The following is a 17,153-nucleotide window of genomic DNA, read 5'->3' as shown; positions in this document are numbered from 1 at the left end:
ATACTTCATCAGGCAATATCTATGACCATTGAAATGAGATAAAGAAGAGATTAATCGTGATTATCTTTGTTACTTCTATCTTTTCCTGCATATTTCATTTCTGTTTGCAGCCAAGTCGATGGAAACTCGAGCGCCAGTGACGCAGGTTGCTCCCACTCGAAAGCGGATAGCGTGCCAGATGAAAGCTCTTCGAGTGATGTTGCGATGATGTATCCTAGATCCAATACCCCTCTGGATCCTAGCCTTTCTGGGCCGTCGGCGATTTTCCACGATATCCTGGCCGAGTACGACATGAGAGTTCGACCAAACTATGGCGGTAAGAGAATTTCCCTTCAAAAACAAAGTCCCTTGTACTGGCTAAAACATTGTCCGCCGTATACAAAGCAATGATCATGCTACAACAGTACTGTCGTCCCATGTGTCTCGAGACAAACCAACAACAAACCCACCCGCTGGGTTGCATTCCTTGATAAGTTAAGTGTATCAAAATATCTTATGTAGGGGGAACACATATCATTACATGAAAACTATGTCCAATTAAAATGGGTATGAGAGCTGGGGCTCAAGGAGGACAAAGAACAATAACTATAAACTGGTATTTTAAACGAATACTATTCTTCTGAGAACGAGGCGTTGGGTTCGCATTTGAAAGAAGAGCCATTCCCTTTGGACCGTCAGGCGGATTTCTAGGGTGGAAAAGGGGGGGGGGGCTGTTTATAGGAATACCTGCCATGAAACGATTAGTATCGTCACAATATGTACGTGACAGTCAGAACATAATCATCTTTAGATATGAAATGAATATAGGGCCTATTGAGAAACCAGGGGGTGTTTCATAAAGCTGTTCGTAAAGTCACGAACGGCTTGCGAGCGACTGGTGATTAGTTCTTGTGCTGAATTATGGAAATTCTGATAAGTATAGCACATCAAAATTGATCACCAGTCACACGTAAGTTGTTCGTAACTTTACGAACAGCTTTATGAAACAGGCCCCAGGAGATTTAAATCTTGAGCACTTAATTATTATAAGATCATCTTGCTTTTAACACTGTAATTCACCATTGCATGATATGATGATTATGTGACACATGCTTCTTTTGTTCCAAGTATTTTCATATTATATTGATGGAAGTTGTTAGACATTGGAAAGAATTATCGAGAAGTCTTAATGCAGTTATTTTTTGGGGAAAAGAGTTATATTTTCACTTAACCCCAAAGACCGGATAATTAATAAAATAAGAATAAAATTATATGAGATGCATTTAGATAGGACGTTCTAAAACAATGTATGAACAATCATCAGCAGTGGATACATAGGCTATAATTATGATCACAGGGTCTTTTAGACGAACACTGGTTAAACAGTACATAATTCACTTGGCCAAATTATATCATTGTTGAATACTGACAATCCTCATTTTCTAGTTAATTACAGCAGTTCATTGCATATAGTAATAGCACAAGGTGAAACACGTGACATTTAAAGATAAAAGTACTGTAGAATGAATAAGAACATCATTCTATTTCAGCTGTTCCAATCAATACCGTATGACACAAATAATATACTTATCGCATATATACATAAATATGCACTCTATAATGATGATTCCTTGTATGAAACAAATAAGAACATGTATTTCAGCTGTATCAATTTCATATTCACATAATGCTGGTTTCAATCATTGCATAATGTGGATATGATACTCACGGCCTTCTCAAAAGATATTCAAATTATCAGTTTAAAGCAACGAGAAACGATGGAATCATAAATGCCCATAATTTCATCGGGATCTTGTGGAAAGCCAAACCGTGATGAGTCGGAGTGTTGCCTTTCTAACCCTATTATCCAGTGCTGGTGGTTAATTTCCCGTGAAAATCGAATTACCTCTGGCTCCAGCGCAAATGTGATTGAGCGAGAACATTGGCTATTCAGAACGCATACAGCTACCATCCTTACGATGATACGAGGGTGAATATAAGAAAGTGGAAGAGAAATCTAATACGTTTGATGATTTCTTAAAGTGGCAGTGCTTCATTTCTTAAAAATTAATAAGATAATGTGAAATCTTCTCTCTATGTGGAAAAGAAATCATGTAGATATTTCTAGAGCTAAACTCACTTGTTACTTTGGATCTTACTTTATCTTCTCATTAATTACAAACTTCATCCAAGATTCAGTGAAGAGAGTTCATCAAATCATACAAACAAATCGGGAATAAGTCTAATCTTTTCTGATTCTCTTTGTATAGAGGGGGGATACACAAATTCAATGGCAATGCAACTTTGCAACCCCAGAAAGTCTTAGTTGAACTTTTGTTTGCTCTAGGGTATTTCTCAGTGTACGTTTCTCAGCAGTTTGAATGAATTGATATGGGAATTTGACATCGTGTTGCTTTTCAATCATACTGTGTCCCCGCCTTAGGGAAATGCACTTTTGGTTGATTAGTCCTAATTCATTGAGGTGACGAAAAAGTTTGCCCACGCGCTCATCGGTACTCTCGTGTACCAAGACAAACTTGCCAAGAGCTGACATGTGTCGAGGTAAATATTGCTAGAACTGTGGGTAAATATAGTTTGACACTCAGCCATCAGATGAGTTTACGCCTCAGCGTGATTGGAATGTCTCACAGATGATATGAAAAAGCCAAGGACGTTTTTCCCCCTTCCTGAAATGATCACTTATCTGCAATCCATTTATTTTTTGCAGCTCTTTATCTTTCAAGAATTAGACGCTGAGACGAGAACGGACTTCCAGACATGTGGGGCAGGTAAACTGGGTGAAAAAAAAATGTGCACGAGAATCATGATTTACGAAAAAATAGCATTAAACAATCAGGTTTCAGAAGACTGTTTAAGGGGGAAGGGGGGTAAAAGGGACACTTTTCAAGAATATCTGTCTGTGAGACAAAAGGTTAGCGATAAGTGTCCATCTGGCCGACATTTCCCCCAGCCTAAGTGACAGATCCAGGTTAGAGGGAGGGTGGGCTATCGACTAATACATGAGAATACCCGAGTTATTTTACGTCATGTCTCTTTCCTTTGTGTTATACCTCCTGTAATAGGCCTTTTAAAGATTTTTGACTGCCACTTTAAGAGGGAGTCTCTTTAAAATTCTCGTAGGATTCTTCAAAACTTCCCTTCCAGTCGCCGTCTTGAACTGAATTGTTGAAAAACATTTCAAATGTCACGTTTTAAACATGGAATTTGAAATGAGATGCGTTTTACCGTTTACCGATCGTTAAGTCATTGTCTGCTATAGTCAGCGGCTCCTCACAGGCCCTTCCAAATATTTTAAGCTATGAACAGGCACGTAATATACGAACGATGTTTTGTTGACATTCAGGGATGCGAGAAATTAAAATCTTTGAGCTCTTTGGCGCACATGCGCACTCTTCACTCGTCCGCCGCAGTCGGAGTGGGTCGATGTAGCCGTAATTGTTCGTGATCGACATTGATCGAATCAAAATATCCCAAAGTGTTGGCACACATCATCCTCTGTAATTCCGACCTTAATCGCAGGCTGAAACGTGCTCTTTCCCTGGCACCCGAGGTACATCGCCGTCTCCCCGGTGATTTCTTCACCCATAATACATCACCGTTTGGCGTGTTTGCTGCCGGTTTATCGAAATAAGCATCAATACACACACTCTCTATCATTGATTCAAGACAGTTGATGGAATGTTTTACGCGAGCAATTTACTGAAAATCCAAACTAACTAGCATGCAAAAATACCAATCGTATAGATTTTCAAGTACAAATTGTTCACTTCCACGACATTCCAAGGATTAATCCATCTTGATTTCGTCTGTAAATGAGCGTCCTACTTCCTTTTTAAGGTCACGGTTGATTTTCTAACGATTGCAAAATGGACTGGTATTGACGAGAGCACTCAATGAGACAATTCGATTTATTTTCAGATAAGTTGTTTTCCATACCTAAATCAATCTCATTAGTCAATAAGTAAAGTATCAATTAATCGGTACTAACCAATCACTTAATCAATCTTTTATTACTCAATCAGTCTTTTATTACTCAATCAATATTCTGCTGTTGGTAAATCGTGATTCGCGTTCACATTTTGTTCGCACCCTGTTTATCTGTTCCACCTTGTTTTTTCAGTCCATCCTCACCTTGGAAACTAAAAGGGACATTCCAGACGATTTTCATAATTTCACATCATGTAACAGATAGATCGACAGCTCCATGTATAGATTTGCTGAATTCATTGTGGTCCTTGAGCAGAGAAACCAATACTTTGAAAAACCTTAAACAAATTACACTGAATAATGATCATGACATAGGAGGCTCACATATTTCATGAAAATGTAGCAGTGTAATTCCATTACAATACCGCTTGCTTAACAAGTACACCTGTGTATAATCTATGCACGCCTTCTTCTTTTGTTCTGCTTTCTTGAGCCCCAACTCAAGCATCTTTATGGTGAGGCTGCCATGTCATCATCCTTGTTCATTGCAATTTGTTATAAATTTTGAAACATTCTTATTCTTCATCCCAAACATTATAAATTCTGAAACTCTGTACTCAGTATAACTAATTCATAGTTGTTCAAATGTAAATGTCTAAAAATAATCCGGAGGTCTCTTTTAACCCAGAAAGATAAATACCTTCAAAAATGGACTGCAGACAAGCGATACTCACTGGTAATACTAACAAGTTTGTCTATGACAACTGACTAATAAATCGGTCAAGTGATTTTTTTTTCTTCTTCAAGTCCATCACTGGACCAAACCACAACGTATTTCTGTTTCTCCTTGTGTGTAGGTGTGGCGACCAATGTGGCGTGCAGTATCGACATCATCAGCGTCGATTCCGTGACAGAAATCACCATGGTGAGTCGATGCCAGCATTTCATCAGAAGCAGTTTTTAGTCACGTGACCTGTCACCGCAACGGAAAAAAAAATGACCCAAAAAATATCTATAGGAGTCGAACGTAATATGCAAGTTGTGCGTGAGGAAGGAAGGTACTAGTTCAGGTAAACAAAATAATGACCCATAGTCAACTGATGCAAGAAAATCAAGCCTTGACCTTTAGGTATATACCACTTCATGAAAAAAAAAACCCGTCATGCAGCATTTTGAAGATGCAAATTTTGCTTTGAATAGTCCATGCCAAAATCACCTTACGTATATTTTCTCAAATCCGGGAATGATGTCTTTTCTATGGATAAACACATAGACTAACGATATATTGGTTTACTATAACAACCTTTTACATACATATACAGACGATTTTTTTGTGGTTAGTATATTCTGAAATAGTACGCTCAATGTAGTTGAATCTAAATGTACTATGTTAACTGCACAAATAAAAGTGATGCATGAAACATATTTTGAGAACCAAGTATTGCATATCAAACATCTAACTTTGCACGTATGTGATTTTTGGCTAACAAAAAGTCATGCCAGCAATTATAGGAATGACAAAAAAAAAGAGAAGAAATTGACTGTTTTCTAAACCTCGCCTTTGTATTTTCTAATCGACGGCTTCTTATATTATTCACTGTGAAAGCGAGAAACCTCTGACTAAATATATATGAGAATTTCGACACTAAAGACCACAATTTCTTACTCTTAAAACACACTCACACACACGCACACACACACACATACACACACAAACACACCTACCCAACCGCACAATGAAAACCCCTGTCAATGTTATGGTAACTTCCATTCAATTCAATTCAATTCAATTCAATTCAATTCAATTCAATTCAATTCAATTCAAACTTTATTTTCATTTCTGTCAACAGATGTACAAAAAATACCTAAATTCGACATGCATTTAAGGAATGACACACAGGTAGCAAGGAATAACATGTTCATGTCTGCAGTATTATCTTTATATCCAAACATATTTATACATTCTGTAAAAAAATGGAGGTACCGACTCAAAAGACTGCTTGTACTAACTATGTGGGTATACCTCACAGAGAAGAGGGTAAAATAAGTGAAGAGCTTAAAACTACAAGAAGTGTGACGTAAATTAGGAAAGAGAGTGAAAAAAAGCAATTTGGAAAAAAAGCAATTTGGAAAAAGAGGAAACAGATATAGGGGGAAAAGACGAGACAGTTAAAAAAGCCTGGATCAATTGATACATCAAAGGTCTAAGCCCACAGAGACGATTAGCCATAGTAGGACACTAAAGCAACAGAGAAAGTGGCGCAGGGAATTGCTGATAGCAAAACTTATCTATATAATATAGTGTAACAGTAAACAAGTTCGCAATAGAATAAACATGGGATGTGATATGATGAAGGACTGTTGGTCTGAATTGTTGAATTATGCTATGTTTTCTAACCTACTAGAATGAAATTATTTTAGTGGGATATGTATCGTATGTTTGGTAGTGTGGGAAAAACGGATCAAGTATTTATGGAATTTCGCAGCAAGATATTAGCATTCATTAACATGCAATGAGCCAGCGAAGCCCTCTATTTTTGCCCACAGATTTTTAATCTGGCTATATTTGAAATGATCTGAATTTGCATGGTGTCCATCCTTAGCAGATAGTCTTGTTTCAGACGTTATCGATTACGTTGGAATTTGCCCTTGATATGCATGCATTTCACCCACCATCAGCACATATTCCACCAATCAAAATTTTGACAATGCAGGACTGGAGCGTCGGAATGCTTGCCCTTCAATGGGCATCAGTCAAACCCAGTGGGTAGCTAAAAATGTGTCTTGACAAAAGATCGATGCGTTATGGACTTCTAGCGATTTCTGGCACTCCCGTGAAAAGACGAAAATAATCTTCGCTTCATTAGCCACCTGGAAAATGTTCATCCAAGCGACTGAACATTATGACGTCACGTTCTGCATAAGATCTGTTTGAGAAGCGAGTACACAGACACACAGACACACAGACACACAGACACACACACACACACACACTGCCACGTATATTGTATTACATTGCTGCACAGGGCACACACACTACACGAATACACACACAGACACAAATCACGCCTACAAACACATTCACACACCAAAGTTTCTGTGAAGTTTTCCTTCTGCATAGTTCATGAAAGTTTTAGGAATTTCTGCTTTAAACTTAACGCCCGACGTTCATATTAACCGTTATGGTAAGTTAGAATGGAATCCAAATATCTTCGTAACCAGGCGATTGCTAAAGCGTGAAAGCGTTAAAAAAAGCGTATTATTAATCAATGGCTGATTAATAAATGATTAACAAAACGAAAGTTGGTGTATGAATTCTGCATGTTGTGAAACCGCAGAATATTTTCTTGTCATTCAATTTTGTAAAATGGAGCAGGGAGGGCTTGTCAACACTAGCTATACCCCGTTTAACATCATCAGCATCGCAATTCCACACTTTGGACATCATTTAAATTATATACTCGTAACTTGCCTTATTTATAATTCATCCTTATAAACCTATGAGAACATTATTTATTCCTTATATCATATATAATGTAATCTCCTTCACTTCTTTTTTTTTCTTGTGCTGCATGCACTTTCTCTTTTCTGTAAATCAAACAGGCAAACTTTTCTGTCGAAACAATTTGCATACTTTGTTGCTCTGCCCAAAAGTTTTCATTTGATGATACAATAATCGTTTTTCCTTTAAGTTCCATAATTATTTTTCATGAGCTTAGCGTAATCTGATGACGCCTTTCAAATTGATCTTCACAAAAATAGAAGCAGAGTCATTGACAAGTAGAACATGGCGCTACTTTCCGCTTTCTGTCTCTTAGATAACAATAGTAACTAAACAAATGACATTTTACAGCGCTTTTATACTGGCTTTTTAAAGAACTGATGAACATTGTGATGTTTGTCTGGTGTCATAATAAACGGTTGTTGTTGTTGTTGTTTGTTTGGTTTTTTTTTCAAACCGAATCCCGTCCCCCCTGAAAAATAAAAAATAAAAAAGACCAAAAAAAAAAGAAGAAGAAGAAGAGACAAACATAAAAAGACAGTAGAAAATGCACCTAATCTATTACGTAACCATGTAACCGACCATGACCTGTAACACCTTGTTCACCTGTACCTTGTTGAGAAAATGTTTTTGTCATGCTTTGCTGATCAGTGATCCAGGTGATGATCTAACTTTGTGTAAACCTAAATAGGCCTGAATTCACGAAGGTGGTACACTTTTTGTCCATGGACAAAGGCCGTAGTTTTGTACGGGGCGCCAAGTGTCGCATGGCTTATTTCGTTACGAAATAAGTCATTTCGTCGACGAAGTGTCGCATGGCATATTCACCGACGAAATGACTGATTTCGTAACGAAATAGGCCATGTGACACTTGGCGCCCCATACAAAACTACGGTCTTTGTCCATGGACAAAAAGTGTACCACCTTCGTGAATTCGGGCCTTAGTGAAAGCAAACAGACCTCTCCTTTCCTTTCTCCTCTCTTCTATCTTATCTCTACGCAAGTCATCCCTCCCTTCTATTTTCCAATATGTACTATGTATAGGGCTGCGAGCAGATCAAGCTACGCTTAAGCTACGCTTAAAGGGAGGCAGTCCTGAGAATTTTTACCTTTACTATAATTAAGGACAATAAGCAATAAAATCTTTAACAAGGTTTTACGGAGGGAAATCCACCAGTGTCTCCGTATGCGATTTTTGAAAATTAAATTAAATCAATCTTCCGCCAACACTCCCTCATTAGCATATTCATCACTGCAGATTCACATTTTTTCAGTCGAATATACGCGCTTGTTTGGTGATTAAAGTTGTTTTTGGTGAAAGTAGTTCATTAGAGATACCAACAACAACATTTTTTTTTTCAAATTCGTCAGGACTGCGTCACTTTAAGCTGTAGCCCCTCTGCATTATTCATTGTATCGCGGATACGTTTTGATGTACATTGTAAAGGCAATGAAGGAAAAAACTACTTTGTTAACTACTTATCTTTATGTATGATTATGTATGGCTCCAACAATGTATGCATTCATGTTCATGTATATGTGCATGTGCAATGATGAGCAGGAACCCATAAATCAAATCAAATCAAATCAAATCAAATCAAATCAAATCAAATCAAATCAAATCAAATCAAATCAAATCAAATCATCTAAAAGGCATCGAAAACTTCCTTATGCGATTTATAACTGACAGCAAAACCTCAGTGCAGTGCAGTGACGTAATGTAACACTAATTCCACGCCAGGGTTTTCAAATCTCTGTCTTGACAATTTCAAGTTGCCGCATGTCCAAGGTTTTGATTTTTGTATTCTTACTCAAACACTTCGGAAAACACAGCTCAAAGAAAAATGACAGTAATTTGCAAATGTCACTTGACAGTTTATAGAATTGTTCAAAGAATAGGAGTAGCGCATCGCTATCGTGTAAATTTCAATACGATATGAGAATTGAGCAGATGGGGACTTACAGGATGATTATGAAAGTTGAGCTTGAGATCATGGACGTGTGAAACGTACAACCCTCTCTGTTCCCGCAATTCCAGTTAACAAGGGGTTTGATATTTTCTTTCAAAAAATCTCAAAATCCTTTGATACTTGGACTTGAATCTGCACATTCTTTAAGCTAAAAACATTCCAAATTACTTCCTCTCCGATTTAAAGCACAAACAACTTGAGTATCAATATGGAATTTTAAGTGAACTTCAGCAATTTTGTTAACTTAGAGCATTAGAAGTATTATTTCCTTAGATCACGTGACTTATCAATATTGAGATTCGGGAACTACAATTTTGGTCTTCGTTTATTAGAATTACAATCTAAGCGATTTCAAATTTGTACACCGATACATTTTTCTTTCGTCACAGGGTCCAATATTGCGCAATGATAAATTATGAAAACCGTTAGAGTTGTTCTTCCCCATTATAGGCATAAACGCGAAATTTTATAGAAAATGAATGTGCCACCACAAATAGCACTATATAATCGAGTACGCACATAAAGTGTACTTTTCTTCGTCCAAATTGTGAGTTTCCCTCTTTTTTTTCTTTTTTTTTTGGGTGGGGGGTCAAATTTCTGTGATATAATTTCTCTTTGAAAGCATTTACTTATTCATCTAATGTAGGGGACTGAAATTCTGTGCGTTGTCCTTCGAGTGTAAATAAAGTAAATATTTACACACGTCTAGTGACAATTCTGTATGCCAAAACTTCTTGTGAATTCTTTCTTTCACTCCCAAATGCATCTGCTGTAAATATTTTCATTTCTTTGCAATTACTTTAACATAATGTAGACTTGCAACTTCAAAGACAGCCTTCGCTCTTCTTGACAATATGAAATATTTCAAATTTAGTCGCAGCTTAAACCTCGGACGACTACTTCTGCGCAGGTGAGAGCTGAAAATGGTGCCGTGCGCAAATTCATTTTTATTTTTGTGGTACTGGTGGTTTCATGATTGTGCAAACTTCACGTCACAACGCATCAACATTGTGTCCTAAAAAGGCTGCATTGCATGGTAATTTTCATTTTCTTATGAACGTTATAACATCTTTGAATACACAATGATAAAAAACTGTAAAACAGGAGTCTTTCCTCTCCTTTCTTTTCTTGTTTTTTTTTAATGAATTATGACATCTTCATTATAGTGTGATGAAATCGAATAGGATTTTTTTTTTTGTCGACAAAAAGCATGAAAATAAGCCTGTGGGATTTCTAAAATTCACACATGCTTTATTTCGTTGAATCAACTAGTGTTCGGCAAAGAGTATTTGCCAAAGAGAAAGAGACACGAAAATAGAAAAAAAAAATCCTTTTGAAATGGAGCCTTTTTTAAAGACAGACACAACATTCCGCATAAGTTTTGATTGTACCCATTTACCGTTTTTATTGCCTCGTAATACTAATTTTGACATTGTACCTCATTGGGAATTATTCCTTGTTCAAGTGATCACGTTTGTTCCTCTGTCGCGTTTTATTTTAATATCAGGGAGCTTTAGATTTTCGCGACGGGGACGTTCAGGGGAAAAAAACAACAACAACAAAACCTTTGCTGAGCATGCACAAAATCGCTTAACAACAGTGATCAATTTATAACTCGCGTCGTCTGAGTTTTCGTTACGGGTTCTTGGCCATTTTTTCGTCCGCTCAATTCACGACGCTGAGAGCTACTTGATGCACTGATCATAATAGAGACGCCATTTCTTTATAGGTTACGTTACTAAAGCTACTTTTCAACACGACGGAGGAGAGAGGAGAACTTCCAACGCAATCGTCTTCTGAAACGTCCGCGTCGCAAATCTAAAGCTCCCTATTATTACGTCATTTCAACGGGTGCACGTCACGAGAAAGCCACCACCGAGTCATACAGCCCTCGAGCAGGACAGTAAGTGAAAAAGGCCCATGAGCTCGACTTCAAGTAAAATACGCCCAGGAGCTACACTGTCGGCGACACTGGGCAACTATGGCCCATGAGTCCGACACTAGGCAAAAAAGAAAAGAAAAAAAAAAGGCCCACGAGACCGACATTACATCACGGGGCGTAATGTACGCAGTGACGGTCTATTGGGCCTTTTTTTGTCCTGTCGGTCTCATGGGCCTTATTTGCCTCGTGTCGGACTCATGGGCCTTATTTCCCTATTGTCGAGCTGGTAGGCATTATTGCCTAGTGTCGAGTTCGTGGGCTGTAAGGCACTTGGACCTTTTTCCAATTTCGAGCTCGTGGGCTGTATGACTCGTGGGTGTAGAGCTCGTGGGATGACCCATTTCAACTTGGCAAGTTTGGTTCAGTTGTTTTCACGTTGTCTTGTAGCACAATAGATGTTACAATGTGTCGGATTACTCCTAACCAGTTTCTCAGGTAGGGCCTACATGTTCTTCATGAAATCGATCAAAAGAAAGTGTTACTTAATCTGTATACTTTTATGTTCATCATTCTGGTCGTGTATAACAATTCAATTTCGTTTTCATGGCACCGTCTAAATATTTCTTAAATCATATCGTCTGATAATCATATCAGCCTCTTTGTTAAAAAAAAAACCAGTTAAAGACATTGAGGATTATAACCATGCAGTGTGACATGATCATCTTTGTTTATATGAGAACATAACGCCATGTTTCGTGTAATCAATAGGGATTTTCTCTATCTGCTTTGTTTTTCTGTTTGTTTGCATTATTCAGAATTTTATTTTCCTTTCCTCTTAAAGGGATTGTATAGTTTTGGTTGAGACCTAATTTCATGTTTCTAACATTTTTTGGTGAGATAATGAGAAAACTCATATGAAATATGAAAGAGCATGTAATTCCATGAGGAATTCAACGTTTATTTGATGAAAATTGGTTTTGAAATGGCTTAGATATCCAAAACAGAGTGATTTTAATAAGTGTGGGACCCACACTTTGTTACGATTGCTTTGTTTTACTTTGTTTTTCGATGTTTCAGTCATTCCAAACCCGATTTTCATCAAATAAACTTTGAATTCCTCTTAAAATGGTATGCTTTGTACTATTTCCTAAGTGCTTTCTTGGTATCTCGCAAAAAGTTAAAAGCCCAATTCTCATCTCCACCAATACTGTACTATCCCTTTAACCGCTCTCCTACATAGACTACTTATAATGACTTCGTACCACTACCTTACCGCTGCAAACATTATTGCTGCTAAAATAACTGTCCAACTTTTAATGCCTTCACTTGTATTGCTGCAAATACTAATTTCATCGGCAAGTTAACTACTTATACTGCCATTACAACCAATGTTACCACTATTTCAACACTAGTTTTTACTTTTACTACTTCCTCTGCCATTTTGAATTCAAGAAGTACTGCTCCTGCTATGCTATAGGTTCCATATGCAGTAATACAAGTACTATTTCCAGTGAATTACTGGTACTGTCATTAAAACTACTTCTTATCAATCCTTCAGCTACTCTTACTAGGGTAATTCTATCGTGACTGTCTTATTTGTTTTTATTTTTATTCTTTATTCTTTATTCTTTTTAGACAATGCTGTAACTACCAATAATGGTTAAACTTTTTCACGCTTTCTTGAGAGCGCACTTCTCACCTTGGACTTTTATTTTTATATAATTATGTTTATACTCTAGCCCACCAGTAACTTGTTGGCGTAAATGTCGATTACATTTTTTATTTTACGCTGCGGCGCGGACAATCTCATGCAATGCAACGTCTGAACAGAATTGCGCATTTCACACACACACACACACACACACACACACACACACACACACACACACACACACTTATAGTAGCACTTTCCTTGTCATGTATATGATAGCGAACGTCTACATTGACTACCAGCAAATACCAAACATCCTGTGCGCCTTCTGAGAACAAGATAGCATTAAGGAAATATCATTCTTTTGTCCCTTAGGTTACAATGATTACAGCTCAACGCACACAATTGGTTAGATACTTCTTAACGCGGGAATATCTAAACATCATTAAAATAACTACAAAGAGCTGGAATACAACATATTGAGTCACTCTATAGCAACCACAAAACATATCATATAAATTTGAAAACGAGGCAACGTTTTGTTTCAAAAGTTTTTGAAGAAATACAAGCATTTACACCAAAAAAAAAAGAGATATCAGTTATCAAATAGTTATAATTATAACAGTGACAATGTCGATAACAGTATTGATACAAATTTAAAATGCGCCATGTCTGTAATTGTGGTTGCTTGAATAAAATTTGAATCACGGTTACATGATAATGAACTTTGCAGTCTTATCTTGACAGAAAGAGAATTTACCTTATAAATGCGCAGGTTAGTAAGAACTGAGCTCATGGGCGTCACCAGGGGGGGTGCGTTGGGTGCGAACGCACCCCCCTTCAGACCCTTAAAAAAAAAAAAAAAAAAGCGACCTCAACGCCGGACACTAAATGATTATTTTTTATCTATTTTTTTTTTTTTTTGGGGGGGGGGGGGTGAAATTTTGCATCGGGGACAAAAACAAAAAAAAAAAAGAAAAAATCGTGGGCAAAAGCAATTCGCACCTCTGATTCTGGCAGCACTGATTTTATACATAATTACCTACTAGACTAAGTACAAGTGTATTCTATACAGTGTTGACTATATATATACATAGATTTTGGACATCCTTCCCATACTTGGTCACTTCGACGCCACCTCGCTGGTCATACCTCCCCCAGTCATAAACATAAACCGACACACTTGACTACCAGTGGCGGATCCAGGGGGAGGGGCGCACCGGGCGTCCCCCCCCCCCCCGCCCCCTCTTAATTTCCAAAGCGAAAAAGTATAGCTACACACGGCAGTTTTTGGACTGTAAAATGTCAAAATTTTCAAGCTCGCTCGCTGGCATTTAGTCGTAATGCCATTCTCCTGAAGTTGCTGCCAGTAATTGCCGGCAGTTCCACCCGGTGCCCCCCCCCCCTTACTGCAAAAAATATAGCTACAAACAGCAGTTTTGGGACTGTAAAATGTCACAATTTTCAAGCTCTCTCGCTCCGCTCGCTCGCATTTAAATTCTCCTAATATTGCTGTCAGTAATTGCCAGCAGTTGCGCCCGGTGCGCCCCTCAATTTCGAAAGCAAAAAAAGATATAGCATCAAACGGCAGTTTTGGGACTGTAAAATGTCAAAATTTTCAAGCTCGCTCGCATTTGATCTTTGTGCAATTCCCCTGATGTTACTGCCAGTAATATTGTCTGCAGTTGCACCCGGTGCGCCCCCCCCTTAATTTCCAAAGCGAAAAAATATAGCTACAAACGGCAGTTTTTCTACTGTAAAATGTCAAAATTTTCAAGCTCGCTCTCTTAGTTATAACAGGATGTTTGATTGAAAGACATGTCCCATACACCAACATCAAAAGTTCAGCAAAAAACAAAAAACAAACAAAAACAAACAAACAAAGTAAGATCACATCTTTTATACACATGATGCACATACTTGAGTGGATTGCCTTGAATGGTCAAAACTTGTATGGACAGTCATGGGTATTTTGGTCCATTTCCACAATATAAGAATACCATTTCATTGATTCATAATAAATGTGTCACACTTTGGTATTCTATGTATCATTTGTTTTACAAAAAAAAAAAGTAATAACAATTTTCCAAGGTGAGTCAGGAAACACTGAAGTAAAACATCCAGATATTCCTTTTTACAGCTCTTAAGTATGCAAGCATTTTCGATGAGCAAGTATAAAAAAAAATTGGAATGTTTTAAGGTAGTACTCTAAAGAGAACTTGCTTTAATCAAAGATATGCCTTAATATTCACCTTCTGACACTAAGGGAAACACAAGCAAAGTTTGTCCGATACACTATGCATAGCAGTCATTTACATCAGCGTGTTCATTGTTGAAAATAAGAAATTAGATATGACTACACAGAGACTAAGAAGATAGCCACAAACAGTACTATCCATTAGAGATGCAAACAATAACAGATATAGTATAATACCAGGTGGTTTGTGTACAAGGTAGAGGTGGACTTGATATTTACATTAAAGAACATAATTAATCATTACCAACCATTTAAAAAAGAACTCCACATATCAGTTCTAAAGTCCAGTCATGAGGTCACTCTTCAGTCAACATTGATTTAAGCTTTAAGTTGTGGAGCTATTCTTGAATACTGGTGCATACTTTCAAATTATGATAATACTATGCCTAATATATTCTACAATTAGTATTGCATAATTATGAACATATAATTTCTGTATATCACACTGTACATGCATGAAGATAGTAATAAATGATGCATATACTACACACTATACCATGTCACAATTTCACCCACTTAATGTTCACTGCGTCCTTCACCATCGTGAATACTTCAGCACATTTCCCACACACAGTATCGGCACTCCTTGAAACATTTCAGACATATCTTTTTAATGTTTTTGACTACAGACAGCACTCTATGTGACTTAATATGATACTAGATGATGTTGGTGAAAATTTCTAATAAGTTAACAAACAACACTTTCTAAAGGAAAATGTAAACAAACCATATGTGGTCATATTGCCACACATGATCACAATTGACATTACAATTTCATAGCTTACCTTTTTCACAGCCTACAAGTAGATATACACATGTACATGTATTTACTCTTCGCTCGTTCGCATTGAATCGTTATGCAATGCACCTGATGTTGCTGCCAGTAATTGCCAGCAGTTGCGCCCGGTGGCATGCGCTCCACCCCCCTTAATTTCCAAAGCGAAAAAATATGGCTAAGAACGGCAGTTTTTGGACTATAAAATGTAAAATTTTCAACCTCGCTCGCATTTAATCGTTATGCAATTCACCTGATGTTGCTGCCAGTAATTGCAAACAGTCCGCCCGGTGCGCCCCCTCCCTTAATTTCCAAAGCGAAAAAATATGGCTGAGAACGGCAGTTTTTGGACTGTAAAATGTAACATTTTCAAGCTCGCTCTCTTCGCTCGCTCGCATTTAATCTTTATGCAATTCCCCTGATGTTACTGCCAGTAATTGTCTGCAGTTCCGCCCGGTGCGCCCCCCCCCCCCCCATTTCCAAAGCGAAAAAATATAGCTACAAACGGCAGTTTTTCTACTGTAAAATGTCAAATTTTTCAAGCTCGCTCTCTTCGCTCGCTCGCATTGAATCGTTATGCAATTCACCTGATGTTGCTGTCAGTAATTGCCAGCAGTTGCGCCCGGTGGCATGCGCTCCACTCCCCCCCCCCCCCCTTAGTTTCCAAAGCGAAAAAATGTGGCTAAGAACGGCAGTTTTGGGACTGTAAGATGTAATTTTCAAGCTCGCTGGCATTTAATAGTTATGCAATTCACCTGATGTTGCTGTCAGTAATTGCCAGCAGTTCCGCCCGGTGCGCCCCCTCCCTTAATTTCCAAAGCGAAAAAATATGGCTAAGAACGGCAGTTTTTGGACCGTAAAATGTAAAATTTTCAAGCTCGCTCTCTTCGCTTGCTCGCATTAAATTTAATCTTTATGCAATTCCCCTGATGTTAGGTACTGCAAGTAATTGTCTGCAGTTGCGCCCGGTGCCCCCCCCCCCCTTAATTTCCAAAGCGAAAAAATATAGCTACAAACGGCAGTTTTTCTACTGTAAAATGTCAAAATTTTCAAGCTCGCTCTCTACGCTCGCTCGCATTGAATCGTTATGCAATTCACCTGATGTTGCTGCCAGTAATTGCCAGCAGTTCCGTCCGGTGCGCCCCCCTCCCTTGATTTCCAAAGCGAAAAAAATATGGCTAAGAACGGC

General features: G+C 37.9%; 1 protein-coding gene across 1 annotated transcript in view; it reads left to right on the top strand.

The window, feature by feature from the left end:
- The first annotated feature begins 207 nt into the window (after positions 1-207).
- LOC139725852 (glycine receptor subunit alpha-4-like) overlaps positions 208-17,153 on the top strand; it is a 36,925-nt gene continuing 19,979 nt past the window's right edge. The window contains exons 1-2 of the mRNA XM_071636934.1: positions 208-316; positions 4,785-4,852. Coding sequence (XP_071493035.1) covers positions 208-316; positions 4,785-4,852 — 177 coding nt within the window. The remainder of the gene's footprint in view (positions 317-4,784; positions 4,853-17,153) is intronic.

This window comes from Diadema antillarum, unplaced genomic scaffold (genome assembly GCF_040938485.1).
Source record: "Diadema antillarum isolate AM-2024a unplaced genomic scaffold, OU_Dant_1.0 scf00000017, whole genome shotgun sequence".
NCBI classification, from domain to species: domain Eukaryota; kingdom Metazoa; phylum Echinodermata; class Echinoidea; order Diadematoida; family Diadematidae; genus Diadema; species Diadema antillarum.
This window is presented reverse-complemented; position numbering and strand designations above follow the sequence as displayed.